At 42.3% G+C, this 25,433-nt stretch overlaps 1 protein-coding gene across 1 annotated transcript in view; it reads right to left on the bottom strand.

Moving 5' to 3' along the window:
- Positions 1-25,433, bottom strand: part of esrrb (estrogen-related receptor beta) — a 44,251-nt gene that overhangs the window by 15,868 nt on the left and 2,950 nt on the right. The window contains exons 2-4 of the mRNA XM_042500874.1: positions 24,451-24,519; positions 12,592-13,001; positions 5,039-5,155 (exon numbers count right to left, since the gene is read on the bottom strand). Of these exons, the coding sequence (XP_042356808.1) occupies positions 5,039-5,155; positions 12,592-13,001; positions 24,451-24,519 (596 nt within the window). The remainder of the gene's footprint in view (positions 1-5,038; positions 5,156-12,591; positions 13,002-24,450; positions 24,520-25,433) is intronic.

The following is a 25,433-nucleotide window of genomic DNA, read 5'->3' as shown; positions in this document are numbered from 1 at the left end:
TTATTTGATAAGAATGTTTCCATTTGGATGTCTTTTCTATTCTATTAATTTTCAACATAGTTAAAATATTTCATCTATGCTGTTCTATTTATTTGATACCACCGGGCAGGTATTTGGTTATTTAATGCAAGTGTATGCAAACATTTACATCCTGCATCCGCATATTTGGACCAGTGTGACACTGCAGCCTAAATATCCCTGATATCTTAATCCTGTCAAGAGGGAGAATCCCTTCAATTTATGCATAATGCACCCCCCCCCCAAAACAAATTTAAGAGGAAAGGGTGGAATAGAAAAGGCTCAATGGAATGCTTGCGGTGGAGGAGGAGTTAATTTGTCAGCTGCCAGCGTCCTCTGAGCGAACAACACCCGCAGCCAGAGCACTTCCTTGATGATTTCATCACTTTATAACAGGGAGGACGGTGTCAAACCTGGGCATTGTGTGGCCACTGCAAATGAGCCTAATACAATTTGCCCATCAGCAAGTGCTCTTGGAGGGGATGAGTTTGGATGTGTCCCATACACAGTGAATGGGGGTCGCTCGGGGGATCGGGGGGGGGGGGGGGGGGGGGGGATGAGATGATGTAAGATAGAAGGTGGTCTTCATTTAACAAAGAGGAATTCAACGCAAAATATGCAAAATATCCTCTTGATTTTCAGCACTTGTCTAACATGGCCATTGCACCTTTGCCAACACGCTCAGTGGGAGGTCCAGTAAACTGTATTATCATGTAACTGTAGAATAGAGATTTCTTCTACTTATATAAATTATTTGATTCCCTAGAAACACAAATCTGATTAGGATTGTCTTTCAATTTCCTGACACTGACAACCCACTAACCTAATTACCCCCAATTCCCACTAGAGCCTCATCCTTCCCAGTAAGCACCAGGGAATCATCAGATGGCGACTACCTGTGCTTTTACACACACCATGACAATTTCGTTTTTTATGTCTAACACTTAAAGACAGATTTTTGTTTTTCTGTAAAGACATCAGACACCCTCCACTTGTCGCTTGGGTTTAAAAGTTGCAGCTGAGATGTTGCCGTTACTACTGTAGGGATGGAAAATTCCTCTCATTGTCAAATGTGATGTCACCACTTTCTACGGTTTCTTCCGGCGCTCCCGATGAGCTCGGCCTCTGCCAGTTGGCTGCGCCTCCGCTCTCCATGATCCTCTCTGAGTCATGTGGCTGTGTCAGCCAGTGTAAAGCCAGTGATGAAGGTAGATGGGTGCCTCTTTTAATTAGAACAGTCCTGGCCATAATTAACAGATGCTGACAGGAATTAAAGCTTGGCACTAACCTGTCTCATTTTACTGTCCAACAGGGCCTGATACAGGCAGAGAGGAAGAGGGAGTGATTAAGAGCAGCTAGACGGATTCACTCACTCATGCCGTCGGGCGCTACGGCCGGGACTTTATGGGGGCCTTTGTGAGGTTCATATGTCCCTTTGGTGGCACCCGAAGCTTCTGACTCTGTTGTGCTCTCTCCAAAGTAAACAGTAGGAGTGTTATAAATGTGTGAAGAGAGTCGAGTACTACCTCATCCAAAGTCATCTCACTGTTTTATGGCCCACTACACAGTGCGGGTGAGCTCGGGTATCATCTCTTCAAAGCAGGGTGCAGGGGGAGAGGGCTTTTGGCCAAGGCGGCTGGCATTTGTGCACGGATTAGCGCAGGCCTCAGGGTGGGGGCTGGGGCCAGCTGACCTAGGGCTCTTCTTTCTCTCCAAAAACAATAATAATCCCCTCCCAAGTTCACTCCTACAAAAGGGCCTGTCTTCACTCACTTTGTGTGGCCGGCCATGCTGGTAGGGGCCCTTATTTTGAGTCTCTCACCTGTTCTGGGTGTCTCTCCATGGGGGAAAGTGTCAGGATGTCTGGGATGGTTGGCAATGCCAAGGGGGGCTTAGGCGGACCCTATTTTAGCTGGGAAAATCAGAAGGCCACATGGCAAGGCATGGTGAACCTTGCCTTTCAAGGAAGCCGCCCCGCTAAACTGCCGTCAGCACTATTTCAAAGGGCCCCTGTTGCCAGCTTTGCATGCTTGTAAGTGTGTCGCAGCATTTTTAATCACGAGTGGTGATGAGCGAGGGTAGCGGAAAAATTGTCACGCATTGCCCTCCTCCCCTTCTGCTGACCCCAGGGGCTGCACCCTCGTCACATAGTCCATTTACAGGTTAGCTACAATATCCCCAGTGAGCTCACATCCCTGCATGGACTGCTAATTGAAATGACTAAATGGTATTTAAACTACTCTTTAGATTGCTCTAAATTACAGAATTGTGCTTCTTTATTACTTTAGTAATGCCATTACAGCATTTTGGACGCAGACGGATTCCTTTTACTGGTACGGACAGCCTGGAACACATGTGGACATATACGTGTCTAGTATTTCAGGCACTATACATGTGAGCGTAGTGTGGTTTATGTCCTGTATGTTGTGTATGTGGCTATGATGGGGCTATTGTGGGATGTGGTTGTCCTTTGCATGCCAGCCTGCTGAACAATGAGAGGTGTATTGTATATCAGCGCAGACACACTTTGCTCCTTTGTTCAGCAAATGATCTTGAGTCTCACACATTTTTACAGTACAATAAGACAGGATACTCTCTTCCTTAACAAAGAGCGCACTTACATGGTGAGGACAATGGAACCAAACTCTATTGTATTTGCTCAATGCTGCAGATGTGTAGATAAAATATATGTAACTTTACGGAAACATTGTTTTTCGGCACTAGTGTGTGTGTGTGCATGTGTGTTGAAGGATCTGTGTGCTAGTGAACGATGGAGAGAGGAAGTCAGTGCAGAGAGCAACTGCCACTGAATGATGTCAATGCAATCTCTCAATAGTATCTTGTCTTCTCTTTTGCTCTAAGCTCTGATCCGTTTCCTTCTATTGATCACTTCCTCCTTTATACAGTCGAGGGAAAGTACAGCGACTCAATACAGGGTTTAGGTTGGTCTCCTGGAATCAGACTGCGGATCTTCGAAGACCATTCTCCCAACATCTAATACCACGCTTTGAGATGTAAACGTTATGATTGCAACTCTTGAGTGTGCTCGGTAGATACAGATATGAATTTTACTGCTGAGAACATAAACAAATATATCCACACTTCCTCAGAAGACGTCTAATGCTATTCGTTCTGAGACAGTGATGGATTTAAACTTCTGTCTCATTGGGGGGCAGCAGTGTACTTTGTTGGAGCTGTAAAGTTATAATTAGGTGATTTTCCATTGAGACACAATGTGACCTTTCTGCAGTAATGAAAGTAAGTGGCAACCTCAGTCACATGAGCGGTGGCCATCTCCACACCCAGGGCCTGAGCATGGCGTTGAGCCGACGGCTTCATAGAGCTTACCCCGGACAGAGACCATGTGTCTCTCTTTCCATTTCGTCTTGGTGACACTTTAAAAGTGCCGGGCCTCGAGGAAGAGCTTATGCGAAAAATGCACTTCACATCTCTGTTAGTTTTCAGAAATATGTTCATTTTAATAATAATCATTTTGATTGTGACAGGAATCTGTTATTTCAGAGGGATCTATGACAACACCTGCGCAGGACTTCAATCAGCCTGTGATAATAGCTGCTGTGTGGTGATGACAGCCGCTGTGTAAAAGAGGAGGGTCATTCTTATTCTGGGAATGTGCTGAATACACAGAAGTGTGCAGTATTAGAACCTCGGGCTTAGCCGAAGTCTGCATATTTGAGTTTTACACTCTTTTTACTCTGACCTGACACTGGTCATTCATTTATAGCCACGGCTACATATTTTTGTAGTCTCTTATTCTCCAAGATGATATATTGGCATAAATTTTTCATCAGATAGTAATGCGATTACTCTGTCTTTCTGGCACTGAGGCTTTATCTGGCTGCATGCAGTCCAAGGGATTCTGTTACTGTGTGGAGATCCATACGGGCTATGACTCTGGCTTCAGGTGGCGACCGGATATATATGCATCTATAAATCCTGCTCCACAATGAATAATGGGAGGAATAATAGTGGGTCGTACTCTATATACTGCAGAGTTTGACAGAGAACTTAAAAGTGGAAGTTGAAAGTTGGAATGCAGAATTTTATTCATCAGAGCTTCCATGTAGCAGTATTTTTACCACTGTATAAACACAAGGGACGATCATACTTTGCACAACATAAGTGCTACCTGACCCACGCTCATCAGCACTCGAGGAAAAAACGTTTCCTTACAGAGTCCCTGAGCTACTCCCAGAGGAGGCTTGAATAAATATAATACTGCCACTTCACCCCCAAGCAACATATCTTTCATTATTCATTTGTCTGGCCCTTTTGGAGCAACCAACAAGTGAGAAAGAGACAGAGAGAGGCAGGTGAGATCGCATCCACTGATGCAAAGGGCTGAGGGAGAACGGATAGGTGCCTCCCCCCCGGAAGAGCAGCCAAGCCTCGGGGTCCCAGAGGACTCAGTCAAGGCAGCAGAGGGGGGAGAAACCCAGCCAGACAAATCCATCGGAAGCATGTTTAATTGTCACTGAATTCCCTGCTGGCGTGACTTTAAAAAACCATCCACAGGAAGAGAGCCGAGATGTTCGGAAAACATTTAGTGGATCAATATGCCGAGGAGAGCTGAGACTGTGCCCAGTGTGTGCTCAGGGACCCGGCCTGAGCCTTTCCAGGCGGAATACGGTTACATTTCTATTACTCAGACAGCAGGATCAACCTATTCAGCATATTTCCGTCCCCAGCTCAACTGCACATTATTTACTGCTGTGTAGGTAGGGGAAGGAAAGGAGGCCGGGAACTGGTGCCGAGGCCAGCCAGCTGCATGCGTCTCTCACACTGGGCTGGTAGATGAAACATACTTACCGCTGAGGCAGCGTGGGAAACAATTATCAATGAGTATGTGATCCTAAAATGCTCCAATAGAAGCTCCCTTATCAAAGTAAAGGTGATTTCACTATTTACATGAATGTGAAATGACAGCATAAACCAAAATACGTACAGCATATATATCTGTGGGTGCAAGAATAATAAAAAATGCTCTTACTCTTCTTACCTTCTTTGAGCATCCCCACTTTGAGGCATTTCATGAAGCGACAGGCCTGACATGATTTGCGTCTCCGTTTTGTGATCTCACACTCATTTGTGGCAGGACAGCTGTATTCTATGTTACCTGAGAAGACGAAGAAGAAGAAGACTGGGTTACCAACAAACCAGAGTTGTAAAAGCCTTTGAAACCTGGGCAAAATAGCTTGATTTCACTTAACTTAAAAACATGGAGAGAAGGAAATGAGAAACAAAAAAAGAAATGAACCAAATTAATAAGAAGTAGAAGAAAATTGCCTGAACATAAGTAAAACAAAACAGAACGGAACAAAAAACAACAACAAAGAATGACTTGGAAGAAATGCTTCAAAAAAAATAATACTTCTGTGACATATTTTTAAATATGAAATTATTAAAATTATGCATATAGTTTTTCCCTAGCTTTTTTTTCTTAGACACTTTTCCCTAGCGTTTTAAAAATAATTTTCCAAATCTGCTAATTTTTTTTTGCAATTTGTAAATCATTTTTTACCAAGTTGCTCATTGCCTGAAAGAAATTGCACCAAAGTGCTCAGGGTTCAAACATTTGTGGAAGGCATCTGAAGGCAGCACAGGAAAAGTGATGTCGCTTAAGATTTAAAAACGGTAAGATCCAAAATATTTCAATCTAAAACAAAATGATGGTGGAAATATTTCGGTAGAATACTGGAGTGGGAGCATTACATCAGCCACTAAGAAGAACCCTAGTTATAATTCAGGTCCTGCTACTGATGTAATATACACAAGTATGCACTCTCAGATTTTCTGCATTAAATGATCGTTTGCCATCCAGCCATGGGCCCTTGTTAACCATTCCTACAGAGTCCACTTCTGGCGGCTCAGGTGTTCTCCAGCCAGCACAGGGCCTTCCAGCACTGAGGGCTGCGGCAGGAGAAGGTGGGAGTAAGAGGTAGATGGTGGGGGTGGGGGGTGAAGTTAAAACTACAATAGTCCTTCAGGACCCATCAGTAGACGCCACCCAGGTCCAACACTAAATTGGCCTCATTAATTCTGTGTGTGTCCCCTCCGGGCCCCGGGCGCAGGCCGTGTCCCCCTGCGCTCAGAGGGGCCTGCCACTGCCTCAATAGCAGGCTAGAGAGCCAGACACGCTGCCCCTGACCACTTTACATAATACTCCAGCAGACCCAAACCTGTTGTTACCACTGTAGCCATTGTTGACTATTTACATTGTGTACAGGCAAGAGGCCTTATGCATTATTCAGCTGCAGCGTCTGATTCCAGGACGGAGCAATGAAAAAGAGTTTCATTGCCGCACAATAAAAGAGCCGGTTCTGCTCTACTCTAGCATTAGCAGCAGAAAGGGCAGGAGATGTGAGGCACTGCCTCCGCTTCTTCTGATTCCCTACATTTTACTGTATTCAGGGGTTTTCAATAAAGGGTTTCAATATAATGGTCGCTTCAGACCAGGAATTTGAATTATCCTCGTTTTGAATGGGCTTTCAGTTAAAAGCTTTTGACATTGGGATTTTTCCTAAACTTTTCTTTTAACCTGGGGTTTATCTCTTTGTCTGAGTGGTGAAATAGATTGTTGAGTAATGTAAAAATGTAATTTAATCATAATTACCTCAATATGTCTTCATCCACCAAAATACAACGGGACTCTGTACAACTTTGTGTCTTACCCATCTTGCTTCACACAGACTGTTGTGTGCCTGACTTGTGCTCTCATTGGTTTGCATTGGGCCATCACGGCACTTTATCAATCAGCTAGAAAAACCATTACCCAAAATGCCTTTTTTAAAAGATTATATTTTTGCCATTTTGCCTTCATTGACAAAGAGTGAAAGAAAAGGGTGGATAAGATAGAGGGGACAATGTGCAGCAAAGGGATCAAACCCAGTCTGCTGTAATAAGGACACAGCCTTAGCATGCTCAACCAGGTGAGCTATGGGACACCATGATGTTGTTTATTCACCTAATCTTTGCATTAACCTTAAGATAAAACCCACAGGAGACCTCACTCCATATTTTAACTTAAAATAGAGATTACTATTTAATGTTTTTGTGATTATTGATTGATGAAGATACACTGTTTTTTTTCTTCTTGCACTGCTGCATGGAAGCAACCAGATCTAGACTCTCCTGCAGATTTTCAACCGACTGCTGAGAAATACTCAAATTTACCTTATAACGTGTAAAATATGTACAACAAATTGCTACTAAAACATATTCACATTAAAATGGACTAAGTTATGTCTACCAACCAAAATCTGCTTAGATGGCGTCTCTGTATTCTGATATCAGTGTAGTATTTTGCATCAGTAGAGGCCCAAACAGCTTTACAGGGCAGACTATGAGTTTACATTTACATAAATGTGAGACCAAATATACCAATTATAAGAAAGCATGAATACTGTATTCTGTATACCTTCATACTTGTGTATTATTCAGACTAGTTTGCCTAATTTTCCAAGCTTTAGAAATAAAACCAGTTCATACTTTGCCACTCAGTTCAACCTCTCATTTTCATCAAACCAAAATCATTCATCGTGCAAATGTGCACGCAGGTGACCATATAAGGTATCACAAGCTGAGATGGTTGCAGAGCTCGCCAATTTGTGCACCGCTACATTCAGCAAAATCAAGCCCATCTGGGTGAAACACCAGGTTTTTAGGGAGTCAGGTAAGTAGATAATATGTCAGTAGAATATATTTTCTATTGAAACTATTAAAAAAAACATAAACTGTACAGCAACCCCTTTAACAGATAAAGCATTTTGCTCTATGTTTAAAAAAAAATCCACAAACTCATTCGGATTGCATCCCAACATGCTGTCCCTGCTCCACAGCTCTGACCCTCGCCCCATATTTTCTGTACAGAGAAACAGAGAGCTGTGTAATATTCTGCGGGCGTTCCTCCACTAGCCCTCCAACATCCTTTGACAACTTATGCAATTATGTTAACATTATTGGACAGATCAAGTGGAGGGTCCCAAGATGTTATAAATAATTAGAAATTCCTCCTTATATCTGGGTTAGAAATCATTATGCTAATTCTCTTCATCTCTTTGGGATTGGGGTAAATAAAGGTGTGAGGGAAGCGGCTGATGAGCTCTGATTGTCTTTCCTCTGTCTGTTTTCTCTGTTGTCATAGCAGAAGCAGACCATAATAATGCTATCCATTTCCCATATGCTGGGAGGAGGCAATCAGTGCCATCCTGTGCTGGAATCAATTCATGGAGGTCTTTTTGGTTTGCGTTCCCATTATACACTAACCAATCAGCAATTTGCTGCGATGTTAAGTACTAAATACATAAAAGAAACACTGATTTTGATTGCAAATCTGAAAAATCTTTACTTATCACTTTATCCACTTCATGCTGTTGCAGGTTTGCTTGCACGCCGACACAGTTGACCCTGCGTGTCCCCTGAGGACGCTGTGTTTATGGAGGTATTTTTCTCTCCTTCTCCTCCCCTCCCCTCCCCGTTCTCAGGGGTGGCGGGGACACGTGCACAAACCACACCTGATGGCTAACTAAGAGAGTTAGCCCTTTGATATCACACACTCCAGAAACAAAAACAAACTCACACGCTGCTCCGCTACTGCGTCCACCTGTCCTGTCAAGTCCTCTGTGCATCTGACGATCTGTCAGAGGGGGCTTCTCATAGCTCAATGCAGAGAGAGGGGTGGATTAACTAATTTTTCATCTCTACATTTAGGTTATATATAGGAGAGGGAGTGTTTCAGTATCACTATACATACACTAAGTCCCACTTCAAAACATGCCTAACGCCTCTCAGCTGATCTCTGTGACCTCTCGCTTTGCCTATTGTTTTTATTAATACACACTCATAGTGATAAAAGAAGAAAAATACCCAAAGAAGAATAAGAACTTGTTTTGACTTTTAATGCACCTGCAAAAACTAGACAATAAATTATAATGTCTGATGCTATGAAATGTTTTTTCAGCAACATTTGTGACCACAGTTGTAACAAGCCTTTAATTTAACTTGTGTTCAGTCAATATTTTGGAAAAAAAGTTGCACACTTTAGTTCCCTTGAGTGCAATTTAATAGCACATCCACATGTGACGTTTCAAACTAATGTTTGTTTCAAACTAATGTCTGTGGCTTTCTCTTTGTGCCTTGTCAGTTTGTTGTCTGTGTTTCCCCATTGAGAAGCATTTTTTCTGACTACGTTTGTAAAAGTTTTGAGCTCTGTTCATTCTGTTTTGAGCGTCCCAGCTAAGAGAATTTAGTCTTTTTTAGTAAATTGTGTTACTGGAATTTGGTACATCTTATTACCTTCCTGCCTTGGAACTCCTGGTTATTAAACCATCAAAGTCCTCCTGTTGCCTCCTCCATTGATTCTGTGTTTGTGTCCAAACCTGTTTATCATAAAGTGTGACAGCACTGTTATAATTCTGTAGTTGTCACTTGTCTCAAAACTGTCAACCCGAGGGATGAATCAACTATTTTTACCAGAAGATAACTAAACAGATAGAAGTAAAATAAACTGATTTAAATAAAGTTTTTACATTTAATGGAGCATTACAGTCTCCTGAGCATCAGTTAAACAAGATGTCGCATAAGTGCTGATTTGAATTGTATAATTTTAGTTACATTAGATTAAAACATTGATTTAAAGGGAGTGCACTTATTAAATGTTTTACAATAACCTTGTCATTCAGATATGATGTCTGGAAATCGCGCCTTGTAGAGTAGTAGCAAGGCCAGTTTCACTTTCCGAAATGAAGTATACTGGCGGGAACCCCTTTAACCCGAGGGCTATGCTCGGGTTTATCTGTCTTTAGAGAGGTTATGGTATGGTTACCAATAACATTACAGAGTGAAGGGAGAAGAAAAAGATTTCCCTCCTTCTCCTCTTGATAAGTATCTGTCTCAATCTATTTTATGGCTTTTCAGGACCCATGCCAGGGCACAGAGGGGAAAGTCAGGTCTTGTAAGTAAATTACAGTAAAATGGCAGGTATTTCTCATCAAAATCTAAACTGACTTTTACAGGCTTACTGTCAAGGTCTATTACTTCATATAAAAAAGGGGGGGCACTGAGTTCAGTTGGTTTTCAGTCAATTTTTGCGCTTGGGTTCAAAATGGGAAGAAAACAGGGTTCAATAAGAGATTTATGTTTTTGATTGGTGGGGCACGTGAGGTGCAGGAAAGGCGAGATGATTAGGGAGCAATGAGAATGGGGGTATTTCTGGGATGGATGGAGATCCAGGCTGACATTAATTTGGGGCCTGGACTTGACTAATGTAACTATCTCCACGTAAGAGTTCAAGGGGCTTTTCACTGGATGAATAGGTGACAGAAGATGGATTTTCCATCCGCTTTTGTTGAAAAGGAAAGGGCACTGGCTGAAGAAGGGGAGGCCGGAAAGTGAAACAAAAAGATTAAATTACTTAGTGAATAAAGGCCGAAATTTGTACTCAAAGTCTAAATATTAGTTAGACTATTATTATATTATAAATACAAAACATTCTATATTCATATCTTAAAGAACAACCACAAATTTCCTATCAAGAATTAGCTGCTGTATGACGAGAAAATACACACAAGGTGAGCACAAGGTGATAAAGAAACTGTCATGTACGTGGTTAACATTAACTTAGCATGTTGTTTGCCCTAAGTGCTATAGAACAATGTGATAAAGGCCTGGAAAAGACAGCTCCTTTGTTTTCCTCTCATTAGAGAGGGCCGTCTCACACTCCACCCTTGACTGCCTCGTTATTCCTTTAATTAATCAGTTCTCATCAACGGCACCCTCTCGTTCTTTCAAGGGCTCTACATCCCGCTATTTACTGCCTACATTTTCCTCCAGCAATCCTGCATGCGTTTCTTTCATCATTTCGGAAAAGGCTTTCACCTCCCCCAAAAAGTCCCTGCGTCCTCCTGCCTTCTCTGCCTGGGACCCCTGTCTGATTATTATGCCATTAAGCCTCTCCTCCTCTCCTCTGAAAGAGCAGCAGGGTCCCTCTCCAATCTAAAGAAGTCCTGGGTTTTTTTCCCCTCCTTTCCCTGAAATTACCCGGCGACGCGTGCCTGAGTTTCTAATTGGCATGCCCGTCCCTGGAGACGGCCCCCTCCCTTCTTCCTAATGAAAAGCCTCGGCCTTAATTACACTTTCCAAACGCTGATTGTTATTGACAAAACTCCTGTGGCTCGGACAAACGACGGCAGATTAGCTCCATTACAGGCAGCCCTCCAAGAAGAGAAAGAGAGGGATTTCAAATCGACAATGCAAAGTGAGCGAGGGAAAAAAAGAGGAGCTTTCAATTTTTTTCCATGTACCTTCCTCTTAATTGTTTGGGCCATTGCTCCACTTAAGACGTCTCTTTCTTCCCCGATGCCTTTTCTCTGTTCCATTGTGTTGCCGTCAGTGTACTTTTAGTGAGGGGACAAAAGCCCAGTTATGTTACTTGAGAAAAAATGTTCATCTTTTGTCAATAGACAGGATTGCTGATGGCAGCATGGGTAAACAGGAGGATTTGGCCTAATGCTTTTGTTTGCCTGCAAAAGGTACATAGACTGTCTAAAGCTGATAGGACTGTAGGGTCCAAAATCAACACCTAACAAGCAGACAGACAGCCTGATCTCCATATAATGCCTGCAGTCATTTGTTGATGAAAATTTACTGAGAGCAATGGATAAAACATGCCATTTAGTCCAAATATCAAATTCTTCCACTCTTAATCATCTCATCATACTCAAACCCTTTGGCTTGGTTTTAACTATTTTATCTACTTTTTTCCACTGTATTTATTGCACTGCTAAGCCGGCACAGCTTAGACCTGGGCAGCTGTGCCTGTTGTGCAGATTTTTTTTTTCCAGGCTCAACAATATCTCCGTCTTACTGATTAATCTGGAGCAGAGCCGGAGTTTCACAGTGGGGGGCCTTTCATTGCCTCTCTAATGAGAAGCTGTGATACATCATGCCTTGCAGATAGCCAATCGCACCCTAGTCCCCGCATGCACACACTCATGCACGCAAACACAAAACAGGAGACACATAATAAAGCATGTTCTCTGAGCCCCCCAAGGCATCTGGGCAAACAGCCCCTACACTCCACCAAATCTGACCTCTGAGTGATGATGTCATGGCCGGCATACACCACCAGCCATGACAGATGATGTAATCACCTACATTTGTGATCTGTCCCATGTCAAAATATTCCTCTGGTTTCTGTTTTTTTTTTTTAAAGCCAGTACAATCAGTGTTTTTAAAATGCAGTTATTTGATAATTTGAGTATAAGTTTGCAAGTCTGTCCTGTGGTACTTTGGCACTGTACATTGTAATGTAATCCAAAACAAACATTTTTTTAATGGAGGTTGCTGGTCTCAAGAGGTAGAGAAGACATTTTTCACACTCCAGTGATTTTTTTTACATAGCAAATCGCTTGGACTGAGTATGTTTCAGTGTTTTTGTAAGGCCAAAGGTGTCTTGTATGGAGGGTGTTTTCATGTCAGGTGATGCAGCAACATGGGATGAAGTAACTCGTATTGAGTGTTTGTTAGGAGGGGGAGGTGAGAGGAGAAAAATACCTTGTATTGTCCTTTTAAAAAAGGCTTTGCAGGCCTCACATGAGGCCACCCCATAGTGATACCCCGAGGCTATATCTCCACAGACCAGGCACAGCCTCTTGGGGAGGGAGTTCAACATGTATTCGCACTTTATGGACGAGTCCTCCATGATGGTGCTGGAGCAGTCGTCATATCGCTTGCGGCAGGTGCCGGCCCCGAGCCCACTGGGCGTGAACATAGGTGGAGAGTCCAGGCCGTTTGAGTGGCTGTTCATGGCGCTGACATAGCCACCGCTGGCGTCTGAGTTGCCGCTGGGGCTGTGGTGGCTGACCGTGTCGATGACCGAGGAGGGACTGGACGGCTCCGTCTTGATGTAGGACCCACAACTGGAGGGTAGGTGCCGGTCATCAGCGGCCATTCTATTCAGCAGCCTGAGGGGGAGGGTTGATGGGGAAGGGAGGAGGAGAAGAGATAGATGATTAGCAGAGGTCTTTGGAGAGTAGAAATGAATCTCATCAACCACTGGAGTGACATACATGCCTAAACAGCAAAATAGTCGATAGACATTTGATACAAATTATAATGATTCTCTTGCAATTCATGACAATTATAGCATAAATGCTCTTTTGCTACTTTACAGGAATTGTTGGTACTGTTTGTAAACAGTATCACCAATAAAAGTAAATGCTAACCTCAGATTAACTCTCGTTCAATATATATTAAATAATGTTCCGAACATAGCAAAATAAGAAGAAACATAAATGGGAAATTGCCAAATTTCAGACAGGACACAGTAAAGATGGAAGATGACACATTATGTAGGTTTCATGTGGTCAAATAGTTATACTTCATTAGCCAAAACACAATTAAATGTATTGCATATCGGGTTGCAAAAGTATAACGGTTTCGCATTATACCATGGTATGAAAATAAACTGTCATTACACTATGGACATTTATTTATGGTATTGAATCTCCTATCACCTGTTGTCCTTTTTTCTATTTATTTATTTATTTTTTATTACAAATACTACAAAAATGGTTAAAAAAAAACTTCTTAAAAAAAAGATTTCTTTTGTTTAGGGTCAGGGCAAATAACAATAATAATAACATAAAGTGATACCGTGACTTTTTCTGATACTGCTATCGTACTGTTTTAATCCTAATGGCATATCTACGTTTGTCGTGAGCCTGTTTTTTTCTTTCCAATGTTGTGTTCTTTGTACCACTATGTGTCCTAACCTTCCCTATAAACCAGTGAACCAGAGGGAGGATCCTAAGTGCTTCATTAGCCACACACCACGGCAGCTGAAAAAGCGCTTCAGTGTACAACTACACACAACTACATGCGTGCATGCCCGCACACAACTGCACACAAGCCCAAACAATACAAACACACAGAAAGAAAGTGAAAGAGAGAGACAGGGAGGGATAGAAAGAGCAGAAAGAGAGAGAGAGCACTCAAATAACTTAACACGCAAGTGCACGCACACACACACACACACACACACACACACACACACACACACACACACACACAGAGCACATCAAGTCTGGGGCATCTCCATAGTTTAGAGCACAGAGTGGACCTTGGCTTGTCTCCTTGAGTCAGCAGTCAACCAAAAGGAAACATGATGGCAAGATATTGACTTTTTCACTGTCTGCCTAATAACTGTATTTTGGAGTACATGCAATATGATGCTGTAACGTGTGCAGACTAAAGTGCAGCCTTTTGGCTGTGGCCACAAAATGCACTCTGAAGCCTTCTTTGCCCATATAAATCTATTTCAGTCTCGCTCTATAACCTTTAACTGGAAATTGCACTGGGAGAACAATGGGGGGAAAAACTTAGCCTGGATGTGTTCAACTCATTTTTTCCGTCTGCAAAGAGAGTGAACTAAAGTGGTGGACTGGTGGAGGAGATGGATAGCTCAATGTATTGGGGCTGCCGTGTAGACACAGTGACCTCTTAGGGTCAAGGCGAGGGCGCACACTTACATACACACACACCCCTTTGCATTAGGTACCATGGAAGGGGTGAAAGGTCACCTGCACTTGCCTGCATTAACAAAATTGAGCCTTGCATGGCTTATGCAAATTCAGACACGGGGGCTCCTAGTGAGTGGCAGCTAGACAGCCCGAAGTTGTGCCTTAGCACATTAGTTCCATTAGCATATTGCCAACTAATGGTAATGTTTACATATTTGACATGTGAGTTTACCATCAGCACAGGGAGAATGGGACGTTCTCTGCTGGGCTCTCTCTGGCTGATTGGACGATAGCTGTCTGTCTCAGACTGCTTCAGAGGAAACAGGAAGCGAGAGAGGCCTCCGCTGTGTCCCCTACCGGTCGGCCGGACTGCCTCTTGCTCTCTGAGGCTGATTTAATTGTGAGGGTGGGTGACGGAGGGGTTCAGGCCCAGGGGTCAGTGGGTCAACCTTATTTTCTCACCCTGGCTTCCTGGGCCCGTGGAGATGGGGGTCAGCGTGTCAAATTAAATCTCATTCCCAGGTTTCCCTTCCCACTGTCATGTATATTCATCGGAGCTCCAGGTGCCTACCACTTCTGGAAATTCACAAAAAGGTTAACTGCTAAAATAAATAATAAAAAATGCCCCCTGTTAAAACCGTTGACCTTGTGGAATAAGCCCTTTGCCTGAGCACTCCTGGAATTCTTCTTGCAATATAAAGCCTCCACTGTATAAAACTGATACACAACTACCACTGTGCTAGAGAACATGCTGCCTAATGAACACGTTCTCTTTATTAATTGAAACAATGCAAAAAAATGAAATTTACTGGCAGCATCTGTGGCGTTTATTCAAATGTGCTGTTTTAAAAATGGTCCACTTGTACTCTTAAATGTCCTTGCAGACAGAAATTGAAAAATTGACTCCATTTCATACCTTTCTAAAATAGAACTTGCTGCTCTTGATAATGAATGCAGATTGCATCCCCATAAATTAATGCACGGCTCTGTGTTCATCTGCTTTATGTTCTCTGTTTCAGATGGATATGTGCACCTGTGCGATAGGGCACCTGCACTTGGCTTATTAAAGGCTATATATTAAAACGCGGGAGCACAAGATGGCTCCATTTAGCTTTTATTTCACAAATTCAGAGTAAGCTTAACCCCGGTTCAAAGGCCATCTTCAGGGTGACACTTAGCATAATTGCATAAGTGTCTTAACTGTTTCCCCTCCAGCTCAATGTGGTCATTTATAATAAATGTGCTGGCTAGAATCCCCTTAACTCATTCGGCTATGACACATTATACCACTGCTATGCTTATGTTTTTAACAAGCCTGCATATATTGATTAATGATACTGAGGGAATACTAACCACTTGAACCTGGCGTATTAATCAAATAGTCTAAAATATTTCTATAAATATTCGTAATCTGTAATGGGACAGGTCCAATTTAAATCTATAAATACCATTGTATGGGAAAATGAATTATGAGCATTAAATAGTTTGACAGCAGCAATAGTTGTAATAAATAATTCAATATGTGGGGCAGGTGCTAATTAGCTTGGGTGCTACAGAGGCAGAGCAGACAGGAAAGGGTCTGCTGAACTAACTGAGACTTGATGCTGTAAAATCTATAGTTCTGACTTCCTTCCTTCCTCAAGGTAAGAGCATTTCAAATTCTGCTGCCTGGCTGCCCAAAGGAGCAGCGCTCGTCTAAGATACAGTATCTCTCCCTCTCGCCTTTTCTCTCTCTGTTCCTCCTCCTTTTGTTCCCTTTGTACTGATCAAAATTCATGCTGAGTAGTGGGTTATGGGCCCGCAAACGCACACTGCGCAGTTTGGTTTTAATCTGATTCCACCTGGCCCTCCTAACAGCATTTCAGATCCCTAATATCATTCCACTGGTGCTGCTGTGACCAGGATTAGCTGGCCTAATGATCTGGCAGCTCGTCTCACACTCTCTGTTCCTCCACTTACGAGAGAACCGAGGAGCTCTCACGTCTCCCTCGCCTCAGAGCGAAACTCTGAACGTTGGATGACACTGTCGTGAGAACGCAGAACGTTCAGGATCTAATTGAGCCAATTTGTAAGTATTCCTGCTGAGAGCTTTCTGCTCACTTCAGGAGGACATCCTCCACGGTTCTCTGCACTGTAAAATCCAGTTGATCTTACTTTAAATAATCTCTGAAACCAATTGCCTTGAAAAAAGAAAGTAAATATAACTATTAATCTTAATTTATGTTTACTTTGCATTGTAAAGTTTACTTAAATTTAGCTGAATTTACCTAATTTTGAAGTTGTTGCAACTTAAAGACTGATTTAGTCAAACTTAGCATTTTCAAGTTGCAACAGCTTTACAAAATCTAGTCTATATATATAATATATATACATTTTATTCAAGACAAGTGGTTTCCTAGATCTTTTTAAAAGTAAACATCAACTTGTCAGATCTTACAGTGTGGGTGATTCCAGCTCTCTCTCTGTGTTTCATGTGTAAATCACACAGAACAATCCTGTGCTAGAGACTCAAAGAATGCGTAAATTCTTGATGTCCTTTTTATTCTCAAGGCCAACAGATGCCAAAAACACCATTTTATAACATTTGCTAACCTCATCCCAGAGTGTCACATCCATGCTACCTGATCAGACTGGGCAAGTGGAGGGGACGGGGCGGGTGGTGGAGGTGGGGGTTGACATCTGCAGGCAGGGTGATGGTGATATCAGATGCCCCGGTAGGGGCAGATCTGTCTGGAGAGCCCCAGGCGATGTGGCCTGATAAGCCACTGGCCCCAGAGTCAGCGCTGGTAGGACGAACTCAATTAGCTCCTGACAGACCTCCTCTCAGCCCGGCTCAGCTTCCCCGCCACAGCAAGAGCCCACTGGCAGCTGCCACGCTGACCTCTCCTCCAGGGGCCACTGCCACCTTTTACCGCTCCAACACACAGCCAGGGATTCATTTTTAGGAGAGCGGACACCAGGCTGAAATTCTGCACAGCCCGACTAAAGTCACAGAAAAACGTGAAGTAGTGTGTGTGCCACCAAGGGTGTTCGTTGTGTGTTCTGGCAGGGGAAAATGATGAAAAAATGAAAAAGGACTCAGAGAGGGGTTTGGGGTGGTCCTTGGGGGAAAAAAAGGGGATGGAGATCCCAAAACACACCTCAATGAAATATGGAAGACGCCTCTCTGTCTAACTGGTCCCCATCAGGGGAATAAGGGGCGATGTGCATGTGTGTCTGTACCAATGTTGCATGAGCTTATGTGCTCATAGGTCTGAGTGTGTGTTTGTGTTGCAGACAGAATATGAAAGATTGAAACACAGCAGGGGGGGTTGGGATGAGGTGGGGGGGGTGACGGCTGTGGTTTGGTTGGAGGCAAGCCCGGCACTCCATAGGGACCCATTCTAATCTATAAGGGAGAGGCCCCTAATTTTGGAGTTTCTCATTCATTAGTCCTACTCTGGCAGAGAGAGGAGGGAGCGGATGGGGTTGGACCTGAAGGGAGGGGAGGGGCCTCTTTATTAACAGATATGCCAGACACTCAGGAGAAGCTGACAGAGATTTATGATGTGCAGATCTATCGAGGCAAACAAAAGGGAAGTCGAGGAGACAAAAAAAAAAACAGGAAAAGAGGGGAAGAGAAAGTAAGCGATACATGAGGGGAAGAGAGAGAGGAGATGGAGAGAGAGCGGTGTTTATGGTACCGATGGAGAGCGAGGGCCCTGGATCGATAGTCCGTAGGCTGGGGGCTCGTGCAGGGTTACCACTGGGGGGGACCGTGCTGCTCTGTGGCCTGGGCAATTAAGTTTTTCAGTCTCCAGCAGAGGATTATATTTAGCTGCTCCACAGCGATGTCACTGTAGTCTTTATAAAGCTATGAGCTCACTCCACTACGACAACATGAGCCCCATGCTCCAGCGGCACCACAAGAAAGCGCTGGCCAAGAAGCAGATCACATCTATTGATCCCCCCCTCTTGCTCCTTCCTGTTCTAGAGATGCTGCTGGCAGGAAAGAGAGAGCCTCTTGTGATACAGGCGCTGCTGTTTGTCTGACGTAAACTGTCTGGGCCGCACTGGGCAGATCTGGTTCTTATAAGAGGGCTGAGTTCAGGATGTTGAGAGAAGCAAATGGCTAATGACAGAGCGACCGTCAGTGGGGGATGTGAGGGAGTTGACTCTAAACTTCCCACTGTGGAAAGCAAAGAGTTAACAGTCTGTGCGGACCCGGTGGGGAAGCTCCCTGCAGAAATGGACAGCTCATCACACTATGTAAAAAGAAGTTCAGTGATAAGTCCAGCCTGCCGAGCAGTACATTTGGGATCAAATTTCTAATTCTGTCTTTTCATTAGAAAAGATTAGTTTCCATTACGCCCATTATGTGGCATGGCCATGGTATAATTTAACAACATGCATTTACAATGGCTCGTGATAACTAGAAAAAGTAATTATAGTCCACTACTGGCTAAAAATCACCCTTAGAAACAGCCTCTAATTATCAGTGTTTTGTACATTAAAGACTCCTTCACAGCTGGTGTGGGTAATGACATCAGACACGAGCTGGTGTTGTGTGATACGTTACTGATACACTGACGGCAATATCGCAATACGCTCTCTGGTTATACAGAAGCATACATGGATCCTTCCTTTACAACACATCGCTCAGTTAAGCTCTCTGTCCCTTTATGACTGTTGAACGTTTGAATTATGGAACATATCACAACAAAGATACAACTTCTTGCATCATCTTGTTTGGCTTTTAAAAAAGTTGTCAAACTCATATCTTAGCTTTTTGTAAATTATCTTGACATTTTAGTGAAACTGTGCTTTCTTTTGTTACACGTATGCTGATGTATTGGAAATTAATGTCTTGCAAAATGTTGTTTTATCACAAAATCTCATGCATCTTGATGCCACCATTAACATTTCATTATCATGACAGAATATCATGACTAGTGTTGTCAAATATGTTGATTTATTATCGATAGAAATCAATGAGAACACATGAATGAGTTTCAATTCTCATTTTCCGCAGCAATGATACACCGGTACCAGCTGCACTTTCTTGTTTACTTGTATTGTTTATGTTTACTACTTTTATTTTGCTGCTCTGCTGCTAACCAAGAAAATAAAAGTTGTTATCTTGTTACAGTCTTGTTATATTTATCTTTTAGTCAATAAAAAAATATGCTCTCAATGTAAATGTATCCCCATAGTATCATAAATGGTTCTGTATGTATATATAAGTGAGACATTCCAGTATCACTAATACTAATCATGAGTCACCTTGGCCAGTTGTAAAAAGTGTAATTTTCCTTAATAAACTTGTAAAATATGATAATATAATAAATCAATAAAATCAAAGGAAAAGATTCAAAATAGGGATGCCCTGATCCAAAACTGATATCAGATTTTGGGCTGATACTGCCTCAGATAGCTGGATCAGGTATCAGTGACAATGGTGTTGATGTATTCAAGTAAATTCTATGTCTGTCTATGTCTGATTACACGTGTGTACTGGATTTTCAGTACCACTGAGAAACCAATACAATTTAAAATAACTGTGGTAACCAACAATAATTCAGACTGTTTTACATTAATAAAAACAATATTATTGTGGTAGTGCAAATGTTCGAAAGCCTCTCGTCACATATAAAAAAGCAAGTAAAAAACAGAACAAAATTGTGCCGCAAAAGCCTATATACAACCGAAGTAAAGAGAGGGCGCCACTGTGAGCGAGCGAGAGGAGGCGGGGCTATGGGGGCGCTCCAGCGGTGTGTGTGCTATCTCGCTGTTGGATAGAAGAGAGAGCAAGAAAGTAATATCTATACTATCGATACTTTGAAAATGAGTATTGACACCTTTCAAATATCCAGATGTAACATGCATCAATAAATCAATATTTTTGACAACAGAGATATTTATGTATTAATGTTAAATTTTTTTCACTAAGCTAGGAAAGCAACGTTTAAGTCCAGTTGGATGTTATAAATAAATGATGATCTCAGTCACTTCCACATACAGCTTAATGGATCTGAGCTTGGTATTGGCTGATACCCAAAGACCGGGAATTACAGTTGGTATTGTGACGAATTGGTGTACCCCTAATTCAAAGATTCAATAAGACTAAAATGTCAACACTGTCAAAATAATATAATAAAAAATAAAGAGAATTTGGTAATGTGCCCCAGAATAACTGACCAGGCCAATATTGCATGAGTGAGTCATAAAAAATCTGTTTTATGCTACAAAAGCCTTTTAAAACAAGCTTTTGTTTAACTGCCATAAATTATGTGGAAAGCCAGCTGATATCAACCACAGCACACCTCTCACGTACTCCCAGTAGGGTTCCTTATGTAAAATAAAGAGGGAGGGATTATAAAATATGAATGATGGAAACTAGAGCAAAAGATCCAGACTGGTTAATTTTATCAGAGAGGCGATGGATATCCTGATTATGATGCTTTTTTTTTTTTTTTTGCATGGTGTGAGTATGTGTGTGTGTGCGTGTGTGTGTGTGTGTCATAAACAGAAAGAAATATTATTATAAAGGGTTAAGGCTATTTAACACAGTCCAGTGTAAATCACAGGTTTAGACACAGTGACTGTGCGTACAGGAGGACGGAGGCATAGAGCCATGCATGAAATTACTTCATTAATCTTCTTCTGATAGGCCGTCCTTGTTTAGGGGGGAACTCTACCTGCTTAAAACAAAGAGCCCGCCCTGCCTCCATCATAAATTGTCCTCTTCATAAGAAGAAGAGCCAAATACAAACAGACAAACACACATGCATACACAGGGCCGGCAAAATTAACAGGGCTAAATTAGCAGGTTTATCAGGTGTCCAGGATCATTTAAATGCAACCACATGTGTAAATGTTTGTACAAGTTCACAGTCAGTGAGACATCACGGGGCACGAGTTAAATTAAAATAACATGCATTACACAGCATGATTGAACATGATTTCTCACATTTCGAAACTGTAGTTTGTGGCACATGATTCAAACAGTTCCAAAATGAATTGATGCCGTTCAAAACACCACTGCTATGACTGTCTGCCTCAGCAGCAGACACAGTCATAGCAATAGCCTCTAGCTTTTTACAGGCTCATCTCTACCAGCTGCCACACATTCCCCATAAATAGTGCTGGTAATAAAAAGACGGGTGGGCCTAACTGATTTATACGCTAGTGTCCACCACCACACCATTCAGGAATAATTAAACTTTGGGGATATTTCCTGAATTAATGTCTCCTTCAGGGGGCAATCTAAACATACATTTCAACGTTCTTCCCGTCTGATGTCGGTGGATGTACTGGGAGGGAGGGACTCTCCAAGTGGCAGGTTCAACAACCAGACACTCAATGTGACCATTCGATCGCACTTAGTGCTGTAGGGGTGGTCTCACAAGGAGGCATTTTAATATGTTTTGTGACCAACAGGAAAATACACACATAGGCACACAAGCAAACAGGAATACACAATGAGATGCAAACACTCTTTTACACATAACAAATCTGCCAGATATCGGATGAAATGACCGTGTGAGTGAAGTTGTACACAAGCGGTTTTATGAGACATGAAAGAAACAAAGTTAACCTGTAACGAATAACTTTTTTGTGTAACAGAGTCAAAACCTAGCCTGATTATCAGATTAATGTTATATCAGCAACGTATCAATTATATTTAGTTTTGAAGACCCTGGATCACTTATTTCGAAAAACAGAATTTTACAGCATGTTTTGAGTAACTTGGAAATTGAAATGGAAGGAGTTTTGTTATTTATGTAACATGAGCAATGCTTATTTGACATGGGTCAAAAGAGTCAAATTCGCAGTGGCGGTCCTAGACTCTGGGGGGCCCCAGGCAAAGAAACCAAGAGCACCCCCAAAACACACATACTTAAAACTACATTAAGTCAAAAAATGCATTTTCATGTTCAATCAAATATGTCAATCATTTATATTAAAAAAAAAGAATAACAGAATGCACGCTCGTACACACATATTTGAACATTTAGCTGTAATACGCTTGTTAGAAGGGGCCTCACTTAGGACTTTTTTTTTTTTACCGCAGCCGCAGTGCATTGTAGTGCCTTTATGAGAGGTTTAAGGGATTTTATGAGTGTCATTGCAAACTGTACAAATATGAGAAGCCACTGGGGGCCTCCCAGCATTTTTTGGGGGTGGCCAAACATTTGTCTGGTTTGCTTGTCTTGATGGTGCGCCCCTGCAAACACGTCGATACAAATTCCTGTTCAGCACAGAGAAACTAGGCCTACAGTGGTTGGCTTTTTGCACACTGCCATGTTAATGGCTGGTTATTGGTCACATCTACCTCCCTGGGGCAAATCAGGGATGAGTGATAGTAGTACTCTCTCTCTCTCTAAAAGACACATCCATAACATAGCTACCATAAATGTGTACACTGCATCAGTCTTTTTATTTTCATAGTTTAGCTGTTGATGCCAGGCTGCACAGTTTTCCTCCAAACTATCGACTGCTTGTTTTTAAACATGAGCCTGAAACATTTAAATCACAGCTTTCTAAAGAGCAATGAGAAAATAAAAAGTGCTTGGTTAAAAGCTGTAATGGGTGCAAGGCTCACCCGGACTATGTAGAGGAGACTTGGGTGAAGCTGTCAGTGGGAATCAGAGCTGCTACCGTGACGGACGGTTTCAATATTGATTTCATAAATAAACAAAGCTAACCATCGATCCTAATGTTATTTTGCATTTCAATTACTGCTCCGAAACATAACCTTCAAACAACTGGCCGTTCAATACCAATAGCCTTCACTGATAAACACCCATATAGTTACCCACCTTACATCACATTTTCTCACCAAGTGTGAATTAGTGCACCTAGAATTTTATATAGTGAGGTGGAAAAGCAGCAGCGTTTCTATCTATTGCACCGCTAGAGAGAACTGTTTAATACATGGCAAATACAGAAAACTTCAGCTTAGTGTTTTCAGTTTCATGTTTTCTTGTAATTTACCGTGCCACTGTTTTAATTGTGTTATGAATATCTCCCTTCTTGACTTATTTTCCTCAACTTCTGTGTTCTAGAGTGTATGTGCGTGTGTGTGCGTACATGCATGTGTGTATAAATGAAGAGGAGCCCTTCAGTGTTGGAGCAACAGGAAGAAGTGCTGACGCACCGTGTCAGTGATAGCACTCTGCTGCCACAAGGGCATGAGAGCCCACGTAGGCTAGCATTATCCTTCTAGACTAATGGACCTAGTTATTTTTAAACAGATTCTCACACTGCAGTGAAGGTGTCCAAGGTTACCATGGATGAGAAATCAGAAGGGACGCGTGCGGTGACGGCTGGTGGTTTTCTGTGCGGGTGGATGTTGTGAAATAGCCAAAGAGGCATGATAGCTAATCACTGAGAGGTGTAAAGGCCGAACATCAGATGAGGTCTCAAGAGGTAGCATGATATAAGAACGGCAATATCAAAAGTTGTCTAATTATATCCAAAAATAAAATGTACTTTCTGCAAACTTTCTGTTATGTTTGTGATGTTGGTTGTTATGAAAAGAAAAAAGTTGACTGGTATTTTTACACCGATTTTAATGCAAAATATTAAACAGGGTGCACTGGAATTCAGAAGAAATTACAAGTCTGCATTTTGCATGCTTTTCTTATGCTTATTTTTAATTAATTACCTATGGAATAGAGCACCCAATGGTGGGGTAAAACCACTACAAATGAATGTGTGAATTTGCCAGCCTAAGCACTATCAAGTATGAACCTGAAAACATCTGAAGCTACAGAACAGTGAACATCCAGAGAGTGTCAATATACTCTGCATCCCCATTTGGCCTGGAGAGGGACAACATGCTCCACCCTCCCCCCGCTCAGCTTGAGCTGAGTGACATATTTACAGTGAAAGTAATGATACTAGATACCAGAAATGAGAGGGCTCCAGCGTGGCCAGTGGACTCAGGAATCTCTCTAATGAATTGGACAACAAAGCCCTGTTGGTACAAGGAAGAAGTATTTAGAATCGGGTGACAAACTGAATTTTAAAACATTAGGTTTTCTTTAAAAAACAGCCCTTAAAAGCTCTGGGAGATGAGGAGGGTGGGAGTGGGACAGGTGGGGCTGGCTGGTCAGCTGGGCTGGACGCTGCAGCTACAGAGGCCACCAGCTCCTGGCTCGTAGCGGGGTGGCCATTCTCGGCCAGGAGCCTCTTCTGGTAATGTATTCTGAAACCAAATTACCGTAAGCTGATCCCATCTGGATAGTGTCTGTGCACGGCTGCTTTGGTTACCCACCACTGCCTCTAGCCTGCGATAGCATCTCCATGAAGACAGCAAAAATCTGATTAACCCAATAACAATGAAACACTTGGTCAAAGAGCAAAGAGCTTTTAACTTAAGATACACTAATGCAATTCCCTCGCCTTGTTTTCTGAAACCTAATAAGAATCAAGCAGACGGACTGCTAGAGATGGGTGTTTGCAGGCTCTAATGCAGCAAGCTGGGAATGAAGTCAAATAAATTGAAATCTAATTCATCATTGTGTGCTAACTTCCTTCTGCTTCTCTAAAAAATACATTAAAAAGCTCTTATTTCATGAAGGGAAATTGGATAGCCTTGTTAGTTTATAGCAGTGGCGGTGCCAGGGCTTAAGGAAAGCAAGGGTGTTGATGGAACATTTAGAAGCAGAAAGAAGTCACATCTCAATTCACTGCCGCTCACAGCGCGTGTGTTTTCTAGCGAGCACAGAGGAACTCAAACTGACAATCCTCAGCACTGACAGACTTCTGAGTGGCGTGAACTGCCACAGCAAGATCAACAATAAGCCTGTCAGACTCATACAGCAAATGGCTCAAGTCGAGAGATATTTAGACTCGAACAAGTCGAGCAAAAGTAAATAACAGGTGGAG

This window comes from Plectropomus leopardus, chromosome 14 (genome assembly GCF_008729295.1).
Source record: "Plectropomus leopardus isolate mb chromosome 14, YSFRI_Pleo_2.0, whole genome shotgun sequence".
NCBI lineage: Eukaryota > Metazoa > Chordata > Actinopteri > Perciformes > Serranidae > Plectropomus > Plectropomus leopardus.
This window is presented reverse-complemented; position numbering and strand designations above follow the sequence as displayed.